This window comes from Monopterus albus, unplaced genomic scaffold (genome assembly GCF_001952655.1).
Source record: "Monopterus albus unplaced genomic scaffold, M_albus_1.0 scaffold134.1, whole genome shotgun sequence".
In the NCBI taxonomy this organism is placed as follows: domain Eukaryota; kingdom Metazoa; phylum Chordata; class Actinopteri; order Synbranchiformes; family Synbranchidae; genus Monopterus; species Monopterus albus.
Window position 1 is genome coordinate 1570608 of NW_018128014.1, and position 12005 is coordinate 1582612.

Here is a 12005-nt window from a genome sequence, read left to right on the forward strand (position 1 = left end):
GAGCGTCGTCCACCCATCTGTTGGGGAGGGGGTCTACAGTGTCCAGGGACCATGTGGTTAACGTGTGTGAGGACCAATTGCGTTCATAAGTTCAAACAGAAAACATACAGTTACAGTACAGGACACACCTTTCTGTAGGCCAATTCTTTGCTTGACTCAAATCTGCAATGATCTGCTGCACAGCGGTCACGTGATTTTCAACTTTATGGGGAACTGGGGATGATAATGTGACAACATGGAGGGGTACCCTTGTCTGGATGGACCTATTAGGGAATCCAGACAAAATTACTTACTCTCCAGTTATGCTACACTGGAATGCAATGTGTCCCAAAGATTACTTTGCTGTAATATCATAAAAATACATTTATGAATGTTCATAATAAATACAAAACTCAATAAATGTTTATTTTTAACATATTCCACATGCACTTTTTCATGGAGTACCCAGGGCTGTGGAGCAGGTGCTTGCTTTGCCTGGTTTGCAAGGCACCCTCAGCTGTACCCCAGGTGATGTTACAGTGGGAACACATGAGCCCACAGACCAAATCTGTTGTAATACATGGAACCAAAGCAAAATAATTGTATTCGTCTTTGAGTAACATTCTTGAGGAAGATGAATATTTTTCTTATAATTTAATCCTCAATAAGGGCTCCTTATCTGTTTCATGTCATGGTTGCCAAATAAATACATGCTTGAATCCCATCTGGAGAGATTTTGTCCCAAGGACCTCTATCACAAATCATACAAAAGCACAGTAACAAAACTCATGTTTCAAATGCTTAAGTACAGCACTTACTGAGGTAAGAGTGTGAAAGCTATTGTTAGGATATATTTTTTATTCATTCTCTGAATGCAGCCATCTCCGATCAATTAAATTATTGTGAAACGTAACAATTCCTCATTTGTTTAGTAATCTCCAGGTCCCTGGGTGCCTCTGCTCATCACCCACTGACAGTCACTGCTCTAAGTGATCTCAATTAGTAGGAGAGTGAATATTGTTGACAAAGATAATCAACTGCCTATCTATGATCCTATCATATGCATGGGTGCTAAATATGAGCAAATCATGTTAAATGTGGGTATGTTACAAGAAATTATTTAGTAGTCATATTACTAAATAGTGGTGTTCCCTGTAACCCCCCTTAAGGACACACTCCATAACCTTGGATCAAAATTTGGGATCCCTGTATCCTCTGCCAATGTTGGAACACAGACTGCACGCCATATGGTGCACATGGTACAGGCAAAAGATGCTACCTGGCGATTGGGGGGGAGCGAGAGAGAGAGAGAGAGGAGAGAGAGAGAGAGTGAGAGAGAGACAGAGAGAGAGAGAGAGACTCTTCAGGAGCTGTAGCCTACTTAACAAAAAGACACTGAAACGAATTCAGCCTTTTGCTTTGAGTGTTAAAGACAGAAAGAAAACAGCTCACCGAGGGCAGAGAAAGAAAAGCATACAAGGAGACTTGGCCGATGCATGTCTGCGCGAGCATCCATTTCACGGCGATCACAGTTTGAAGCCAGGGAGACTGTGCGCATATCTGTGAGAAACACGGTGCTTCTCTCTCCTCCGAAGTCAGTTTCCTGGAGCGGCTGGCGGGCGGAAGACACTTTTTTTCTGCGTTGATGGACACTGACAGTATTTCATAACAAGCCCATTTACAGGTCGATCGCAGTTCCAGCAGGCTACACTGCATCTTGTTTGCGGAGTGGAATTTGCGGTCCGTAGCTCAAGACGCAAAAGGAATATCCGACGGTTCAAGTTTTTCTGGAAGTTGCGCAGCGACAGAAAGCAAACATGGGAATTTGTGGCTATTTAGGAGTACCTGGGAAATGCTTTGTCGTCCTCGGACTTAAATTGTTATTCCTTGTACCTGCAGGAGTTCCAGCCAGAAGCGGGGATTCAGTATTAAAGGACAACATCACCGTCAGGCAGGGGGAGAGCGCCGTTTTAAAGTAAGTCTTGAATTGTATTTCATTATCACATGACTGATATTAGGCTGTCTCCTTTTGTGCGCCATGGGGATTGACTCTGTTTTAGCCGACACCATGTGTTGGTCCAAACAGCGGAGTTACTAAAGGTCAACACACTGTATATAAAAACCCACACATGCTTGTTTTTATGTAGGTCATAACTGCATGGGTGTCATTTGCATGCTGTATTATAACGTGCCCAACTCGACATGAAGCCTCTGCTGTTCGTTGCCCTTGAATGTTATTGATCCTGATGGTTAATATTGTTGAGGAGGCACAGAGCCAAGATACTCACATTCAGCATTACAGGGGTTGTGTACCTACTCATTTGATTAGCTGTGTGATACTTATGGAGTTATGACAAATTTTCAGGGAGGCATTATTCATTACACTTTTCATGAAATGTTTTGAAATATTTGATAAGAGTTCACACCAGAGCACCCACTCATCATATTACAGTATTTCTGTGGTAGTCCTACAGGGACGCGCTTTTCTCTGCATAGGGTTTTAGTGTGCATCTATGGCATATGTGATGTTTTTATATTAGAAAATAGGCCAGGTGTGGTGCTAGAAGTTTTGAATCCCCGTGAAAGGATATGAGATAGGGCCCCATTGCACGCACCCACGCATCCACACACACCTACCTACACCCATACCCACACACAACTGCATCTGCATACAAAAAAATAGACTTCCTTACACATGTCTTTTCCATTTCATTTGATTTTGAAATATTATAAAAATGTTTCAAAGGCAAAATTTGTTAACAAAATTATATTTATATATAAGGTGCATTGTTTAAATTAAGATGAACCTGCTGAGATCATTGGAATGAGGTTGTTGCAGTAACAAAGGTAATGATAGGCAATTAAAAAAGACAAATGGGATTTAAAAAGAAAATAAGCCTTACAGACAGTAAACATATACACCACAGTTGTGGTTACATAAACATGTGAAGCCATGATTTTCAACCTATGCTAAACATTATCTGCATGGTGCTGCATTGTTATGATATGATATACAAATTATGTGAGCAGACATGTTAATTTCTAGTATTGATGTGAATTTGATAATATAATCACATAACCATGTCAATGGAAAAAAGGTGTGCTCAGTACCTCAAGCTGTCAGGACAGGGCAGTAGAGCTCAGTTGGCTCTAGGCTGGCTGGGATGTATTCAGACAAGAGTTACTGTACAGTTTGATGACTATAGGCACAGATGAGCAGCTAAATATCTTTCTGTTTCACCTGTGTTAGATGAGGTGGAAGGCAATTATGTGCCATAGCTGCACAAGCTCACCACTGTGGTGGTGGAAAGTGGTTAGTTTAGTCCTCATCTTACAGCTTTTGAGAAAATAAAAAGCTGTTCTCCCTCACCATTATGTTAGTCCTGTCTACTTTCTCAGCCATTACAAATGTGTGCTGGCCTCCTCTGATTAGTAGATCTTGTTAAGTAGACTGTTGAGTCCACTAAAACCATCCTTTTCACTCTCCTCATCTTGGATGGTGTCAGACTGAAATCCACTCATTGGCTCTTTGCCAAACTGATGCTAAGCTTTATATGGTGGCCCCTGTAACAGCCTAGAGGACTCCTTTGGCAGCCTCATGTCGTTCTTTCCTTTCCCAAACCTAAATAACTCATGATGTGGGTGGGGACAGGGTGGGGGTGTAACATGTTTGTGAGCTAGACAGTCCAAAATCCAGAACGCTTTGCTGTCCACCCTGCATCACTTTGAGCTTCTCCCTAAGCTTGAAGAGCTGGATGGTATTAAAAGCACCAGACAAATCAATCAACATCATTGTCATTCTACCTCCCAACTTCTGCAGGTGGGAATAAGACCTGTGACGCTGGTATATGATAGCATTGTCCCCACATTTTATGGCTAACTGCTAAGTGCCTGGAGAACCCAGAGAATGACACTGAGAGGACCCTGCTTATGCAGAGCCTCTGTAACTCCCTCATCACCCATGTGGCAGTAACCCAGAGGGCTGGAAAGGGAGCCTTAGAGAGGAGGGCAACAGCAGTGTTGACATTTGATTTGATCAGTATAACGGGAAAGCTAGAAAAGCTGAAATTGGTATTGACAGTGTTTTTATGGACACATGATATGAATTGAATTGTAGCATTGATAGAATGTATTTCAACCAATATACTCCTGTATTTCCAAATACATTGTAGTGGTTGTATCCTCCATTTTGCCACATAAACAAGGCTCTATTCTGTACACAATATTTCCAGTACTGCAATTTGAAAGACAGTATATCACAGTGCCATACGTAGCATTCAGCCGAGGGTAAAATTACCAGTTTCTAAAATAACAATTGGATTCAAATAACAACAACAATAATAATGTATTGATCCCACATAGGGGAAATTTAGGTTTTCCAACAGCTAGGGATAGGATTTGATAGTAGAGATAGGCCTGATCTGATCCTATATTGATATCAGGTCCGATATTGACATCGTTCACTCACTGGATATCAGACAGATCGGGCCAGTCCACGTACCAATCCAGATTCCATTCCACATCTTTCCATAAATCTGCGGCAACTTTAGTCTGTAACCCAGTGAGCAAATAACATCAGCAGTTGTTTTGACTAAAATGTAATTTGTTTGGAGATATTTTAGTCTGGAAATGCCGAAAATCAAGAGAACTACTTGTAATGTGTGTAAAGCCAGTGTGCCGAGGGGTGAAAGCACACCTGCATCGTACAGTACAACCAATTTAGTTAAGCACATAGAGAGGTTTCACGTGAAAGAGTACCAGGTGTTCATGCTAGCCAGCAGAGAAGACACCACCAGGCACTCTCACTGATGCTTTCCAAAAACACGAAAACCTCCAGCAGACAACCCAAAGGCTAAAGGAATTACAGAGAAGTTGCTCAATTTCATTATACTCGATGAGCAACCACTGCCTGATTGTCAGATTTCACAGCCTGTTGGAGCACTTAGAGCCCAGGTTTAATCTGCCATCCAGAAAATACATTTCAGAGACTGCTATACCCCAACTACAAAATCGAGTGTCATCACAGTTAGCGGCAGTTAGAAGATGTTAAAGCCACAAGCTACACAACTTATATTTGGACCTCATATGTAAGAGGGATCGTAGATGATCCCCTCTGTTCAGTTGCCCCTTTACTGGATCCTCAATACAAAGACAGGTGGGACAGATTTTTTTTTATTAATAATAAATTAATAATACTCTAATTTTGGCTACATTTTGAATGATAAATGTGAAATCATAGTAAACCAAAGCTATGTTTGTGTATCTGAATCAGATAGGAACTGGATTGGAAAAAATGTGGATCAGCCCATCACTAATAAACAAGGCTCTATCCTGTACACAATATTCCCAGTACTGCCAGTACCAACCAATGGCTCCTCGGTATATGAATGACTCGCTCACTGATCCTTCTAGACACCTTATGTCGTCAGTCATTTTGAAACTGTGCCAAAATTATATGTAAAGTCTTCTGACGGTGCTTTTTCTTACCTAGGTCCCACTCTCTGGAACAATTTGCCAGATGACTTGCATTCAATCACCAGCATCAGTATTCTTAAAAATATACTTAAAATATGTCTGTTTCCTGTGCCTATAAATATGCTTGTACTGAATTGTTTTGTACAAGGGATTGATATGGGTGTGTGTGTGTGTGTGAGAGAGATTATGTGTTGGGATTTGCTGTTTTTTTATTGTTATATTATTTTTATTATCTTTTTGATGTTAACTTTGTATGGCTTTTATCTATGCTCACACAGTATAGTGTATGTGAGGTACCTTGAGCTGCCATTGTGTATGAAAGGAGTGGTATAAATAAACTTTACCTGACTAATAAAAATCAAATAGAAAAAGCTAAAATATGTTTAAGTTCTCAATAGATTAATAGTAATAGAAATAAAGAATATATACAAAGTAAGATAACTTTGTGTGTGTAGTTAGTAGTGTACACAGTGATACAGTGAGACACAGGGAACTGTGTTTTAATGACTGGTTGAACCATCTTTGGCATATAGTGGTTAAAAACAAACAAGATACCAGTTAAAATGTAATATGTAATAGAATATAGTAGGATTACATCAGGATACTCTTCATTGACTACAGCTCCACCTTCAACACAGTTGTCCTCCACAAACTCACCCACAAACTGTCCACACTGGGTCTGCACCCCACCCTCTGTGACTGGCTCCTTGACTTTCTGACCGGCAGGCCCCAGACTGTCAGGATTGGCAATAGGATTTCAGCCAGCATGTACTGTCCTCACCATGATTAATCCGTTCAAGCTAGACGGTCGGCTTACAGGATGTAATTCCCCAATAAAAACAAGGCGTGATGTTTTTTGTTATTCAATGATGAATTACTTCTTTATTTGTTTTTTGTAAACTGTAACAAAGCACAAATGACAAACAGAAATTAGCACAACACAGTTTCACTGCTCAACATAGGCTACCAAATCATACAGCTAGCAGCGCTAATAATAAGCTCATAACTATGTTAGCTCCAACAAACCTCAGTACGCTTCCTCCTCATAATATCTAGAGGACAACAAAACAATACTTACAGACGAATCGTGTCCGAGACACAATGCTGAGAATTAACAGATTTTCACAACACAAAACCTTGACTGTCCTCACCATGATTAATCCGTTCAAGCTAGACGGTCGGCTTACAGGATGTAATTCCCCAATAAAAACAAGGCGTGATGTTTTTTGTTATTCAATGATGAATTACTTCTTTATTTGTTTTTTGTAAACTGTAACAAAGCACAAATGACAAACAGAAATTAGCACAACACAGTTTCACTGCTCAACATAGGCTACCAAATCATACAGCTAGCAGCGCTAATAATAAGCTCATAACTATGTTAGCTCCAACAAACCTCAGTACGCTTCCTCCTCATAATATCTAGAGGACAACAAAACAATACTTACAGACGAATCGTGTCCGAGACACAATGCTGAGAATTAACAGATTTTCACAACACAAAACCTTGCAGGCTACAATATCTGACTTAACTTTGCATCGTCTCTCAAGATTACTGCTGCCATATAACCCACAGGGGGCAGTGCTGCACGACTCATGATAAACAAACCAAATGCACTCAAACAGAGGGCAGAACACAGCATTATCACGAACATCGGCACCCCACAGGGATGTGTCCTCAGTCCCATCCTCTACACCCTGTTCACCCACGACTGTGTCGCCTCCCACAAAGACAACATCATCCTAGAGTTCGCGGACAACACCACAGTGATAGGTCGTATTACTGGTGGTGACGAAGCAGCCTACAGGAGGGAGGCGGCCGGTCTGGTGTCATGGTGCAAGGACAATAATCTCAGCCTCAACACGGACAAGACTACTGCTGCCATATAACCCACAGGGGGCAGTGCTGCACGACTCATGATAAACAAACCAAATGCACTCAAACAGCCTGTTTCATCCACAGTGGTGGCAGTGAACTTGTCTAAGAGCCTAGAGATGTATATAGTCATTTATCTTACCCATCATCCAAGAAGTAGCACTGCCAGGTGGTGGGGCTGTCCTCCACAGAGTGAACAGTCCTCTCCACCCCAAATACCTCCACAGCCTCACCGTCAACCTCCAGCTGCTTCAGACCCAGCTCACTCTGACCACACACAGATTAGAGCCTGCACAGAGTGGTAAAGACTGCGGAGAAGATCACCAGGATTCCACTGCCCTCTCTGCAGAGCATTTACCACCACAGGGTGCGGAGGAAAGCTGCCTCCATCCTCAAAGATCCCACCCACCCTCAGCACGGACTGTTCATACTAATGCCCTCTGTCCGGTGGCTCAGGGGTATGAAATGCAGGACCTCTAGACTGAAAAACTGTTTCTTGCCATCAGACTCCTAAACAGCTGACTCAGGATCTACCTCATGTAAATCCATCTGTACTGTTTACATACTTATTTTGCACATGCATAGTTGTACATTGACTGATGAGCATTTGCACTCCACGGCTCCCACGTAGCATATATTCTCTCTGCCTTATATTGCTTCTTGTTGTATTTTTATTTGCTCCCTTCACTTGCTGCTTTAAAGTGCCTTAGATTTGTGTTACTGCCTATTTAGATTTGTGTTATTGCTCATCTACTTTATATTTCATTTGTATTATGTGGCATTCATGTGGATGGCAAAGTAAGTATATCATTGTACAGGGAAACACGTTTCCCAACTGTGCATATGACAAATAAACACTTTGACCTTGATTGCGTAGATTACATATAGTTATTATCTGTAGTAGGTAATAGTTGATAGTCATGTACGTGTGAGCTAAGTGTTTATATAATTTTGGAGAGATCTGTTTCTCTGCTTTGGAATGTTTGAGGGTGTTTGTGCATGGAGACCATGGGAACTGTGTACTGATAGCTTGCTCAAGCAAGAATATCCTGGCTTGTGTCCTCTTTGTTTAATTTATGGGTTCATCTTGTGAATAAACATCTAGAGAGCAGCCTCCCTTAAATGGAAAGCTTAAAATTGGGCATAACTTCAGTCTTGTGCGCACTGTTCGTGTGCTCACTTTTAAGTTCACGTTTAAAAAAGGAAATGTGTGTTGGGTCAGTGCGACCTAGAAGTTCATGTACTGGACATCTCAGACAATTCCTGCAAGAAAGGGTGTAGAGCTGGCATAAAACTGTGACTCTGGCTTAAGTAGTAGGAGGGCAGTGTACAGGATGTGTGACAGGGAGAAGATAAAAGTTAGAATAGCTGTGGGTTAGGTAGTATGGTGGTGCTGCAGTGGTGAGTGTGTGTTTGCACCTGGCCGGGTGGAGAGGGGAACGGAGCCAACCTGAATCTGGACCCTTGACTCTTACTGACTGTACTGTAGGGCCAACAATGACTGAATGAATGAAATTCCAGAATGAAATTCTTTCACAATTCTCATATCTAATACTATTGTTGATTTTTTATGCCGAAGTGGTGATTGTCCCCTCTCTTTCAGATTGTTGAATTGTCCTACAATTTATTTAACTGTTCAGAAGTATTGTAATAATAAATAATCATTGGGATATTTTTCCTGAATTTAGTTCACATCAGACCATAACAAACACAGGCAGCAACAACCTCAAGCCAGCACTTCCTGTAGCTCTGGATTAGACCTGCACAATGTTCAGGAGGAATTTTGGACCATTCTTCCTGATAGAACTACATCGGCTCAGCCATATTCTTAGGACATCTGGTGTAAATGTCTTGAGGTCATTCCACAGCATCTGTTACATCGAGCTGTGTGTGAGTTGTTTAGGACCCAGTAAATATGCAGAGTCGAACCCAGGCTAGACAAGAAAAACGTATTTAATGCTCCACGAAAACAAACAAAACAGAGCCGGTCTCGTCCGCTGATCTTGGGGCAGCTGGGCACACTGAGTTGACTGGACTACTGTCTCCCGGGGTGAATGAGAGGCGTTGCTCGCTAAATAAGAACAGAGAGAGAGTTTAAGAACAAGCAGCAGGTATGGTATAGATTGTTTTTCATAAGTGTACTTGGTACTAGAACACCATAGGCCTCAGATCAATGATCAACTTTGATTTAAGGCTACATGTCTTGTACACTCGGGTAAAGAGAGGAGCAGAGCTGTCAACTGATCACCACCTGGTGGTAAGTTGGATCAAATTGGTGGTGGAGACAGCTGGGCAGACCTGGCAAACCCAAACATGTAGTGTGGGTGTGCTGGGAACACCTGGCTAAATCCCCTGTCCAAGAGGTCCTCAACTCACACCTCTGGAAGGATTTCTCTCACATCATGGGGTAGTGGTCAAAAACAGGTTACCAGTTAAAATGTAATATGTAATAGAATATAGTAGGAGTGTGTAGATTACATATAGATATTATTTGCAGTAGGTAATAGCTGATAGTCATGTAAGGGTGAGCTAAGTGTTTATATAATCTTGGGAGACATCTGTTTCTCTTCTCTGAAATATTTGAGGGTGTTTATGCATGGAGACCATGGGAACTATGCACCGATAGCTCGTTCAAGCAAGAATATCCTGGCTTGTGTCCTCTTTGTTTAATTTATGGGTTCATCTTGTGAATAAACATCTAGAGAGCAGCCTCCCTTAAATGGAAAGCTTAAAATTGGGCATAACTTCAGTCTTGTGCGCACTGTTCGTGTGCTCACTTTTAAGTTCACGTTTAAAAAAGGAAATGTGTGTTGGGTCAGTGCGACCTAGAAGTTCATGTACTGGACATCTCAGACAATTCCTGCAAGAAAGGGTGTAGAGCTGGCATAAAACTGTGACTCTGGCTTAAGTAGTAGGAGGGCAGTGTACAGGATGTGTGACAGGGAGAAGATAAAAGTTAGAATAGCTGTGGGTTAGGTAGTATGGTGGTGCTGCAGTGGTGAGTGTGTGTTTGCACCTGGCCGGGTGGAGAGGGGAACGGAGCCAACCTGAATCTGGACCCTTGACTCTTACTGACTGTACTGTAGGGCCAACAATGACTGAATGAATGAAATTCCAGAATGAAATTCTTTCACAATTCTCATATCTAATACTATTGTTGATTTTTTATGCCGAAGTGGTGATTGTCCCCTCTCTTTCAGATTGTTGAATTGTCCTACAATTTATTTAACTGTTCAGAAGTATTGTAATAATAAATAATCATTGGGATATTTTTCCTGAATTTAGTTCACATCAGACCATAACAAACACAGGCAGCAACAACCTCAAGCCAGCACTTCCTGTAGCTCTGGATTAGACCTGCACAATGTTCAGGAGGAATTTTGGACCATTCTTCCTGATAGAACTACATCGGCTCAGCCATATTCTTAGGACATCTGGTGTAAATGTCTTGAGGTCATTCCACAGCATCTGTTACATCGAGCTGTGTGTGAGTTGTTTAGGACCCAGTAAATATGCAGAGTCGAACCCAGGCTAGACAAGAAAAACGTATTTAATGCTCCACGAAAACAAACAAAACAGAGCCGGTCTCGTCCGCTGATCTTGGGGCAGCTGGGCACACTGAGTTGACTGGACTACTGTCTCCCGGGGTGAATGAGAGGCGTTGCTCGCTAAATAAGAACAGAGAGAGAGTTTAAGAACAAGCAGCAGGTATGGTATAGATTGTTTCCGGTAGTCACTCTGGGGACCTGAACAGCTGAGCGCGCTGCAGGCCCAGGGAGTAGTCCAGGGAGGGGGAGACTGGTGCCAGAGATCTCGGGTTCGGTGTGTGGGTCCCCTGATGAGGCAGCACTGGTAGCTGAGCGGTGCGACGTAAGATGGTGGCGCTGTCCCAGGATTGCCTTGGAGCTCTGAGAGGAGGAGCAATTCACAAAAAGCAGTCCAAAAACCAAAAACTCCTTTAAACGTGAGAAGGGCACGAAAACCGATACAACAGAACAAGGCGCAATAACAGTTCACAATGTTGTGAAAGGAGCGCAGATCAAACAATGGTCCATAAACTTGAGGCCTTGACATGAACATGAAACATAGTCACCAACAGGATAACACATAATAATCTGGCGACGAGGACGCACCAACGCTGACCCTATATACTGCTCTGATAATGGAGAGCAGGTGTGCCTTGTCGCCTGGAATGCACCCTCACCTGTGCGGGGGCGGAGCTGCTGGAACTACCTGTGCCTGCTACCGAGGTACATGGGGCGGCCCGGGTCACGGACGTAACAGCCTCTCTATTGGGTTGAGGTCTGGGCTCTAACTGGGCCATTCCAAAAGGCAGTGTTTGTGTCTCTGAAGACATTCTGTAGTAGATTTACTTCAGTGTTTAGGGTCATTGTGCTGCTGCATCACCCAGCTTGTTCAGAGCTTCAGCCTTCAGACAGCTACCCTGACATCATCCTGTAGGACACCTGGATAAACTTGGAAATTAATTTTCTCTCCACAGTGGGAAGAGGGCCAGAGGCAGCAAAGCCTTTGGATGATGGGATGATGTTTTCATGTTGGTACACAGTTCTCTTTTTATGCCATACGTAGCCCAGACTTTGTTTCATCTATCCACAAGACGTTTACTCAGTGCTGTTGTGCAATGTCAAGGCGGTCTTTGGTAAACTTCAAGCCT

At 42.4% G+C, this 12005-nt stretch overlaps 1 protein-coding gene across 3 annotated transcripts in view; it reads left to right on the plus strand.

Moving 5' to 3' along the window:
- Nucleotides 1-12005, plus strand: part of opcml (opioid binding protein/cell adhesion molecule-like) — a 514606-nt gene that overhangs the window by 302620 nt on the left and 199981 nt on the right. For 2 of the 3 annotated variants that reach the window (XM_020613418.1, XM_020613419.1), the window contains exon 2: nt 1879-1954. In XM_020613418.1, the coding sequence (XP_020469074.1) occupies nt 1879-1954 (76 nt within the window). Of the gene's footprint in view, nt 1-1318; nt 1955-12005 lie in introns of those variants that run through there. The other variant, XM_020613417.1, reaches the window with a different exon arrangement.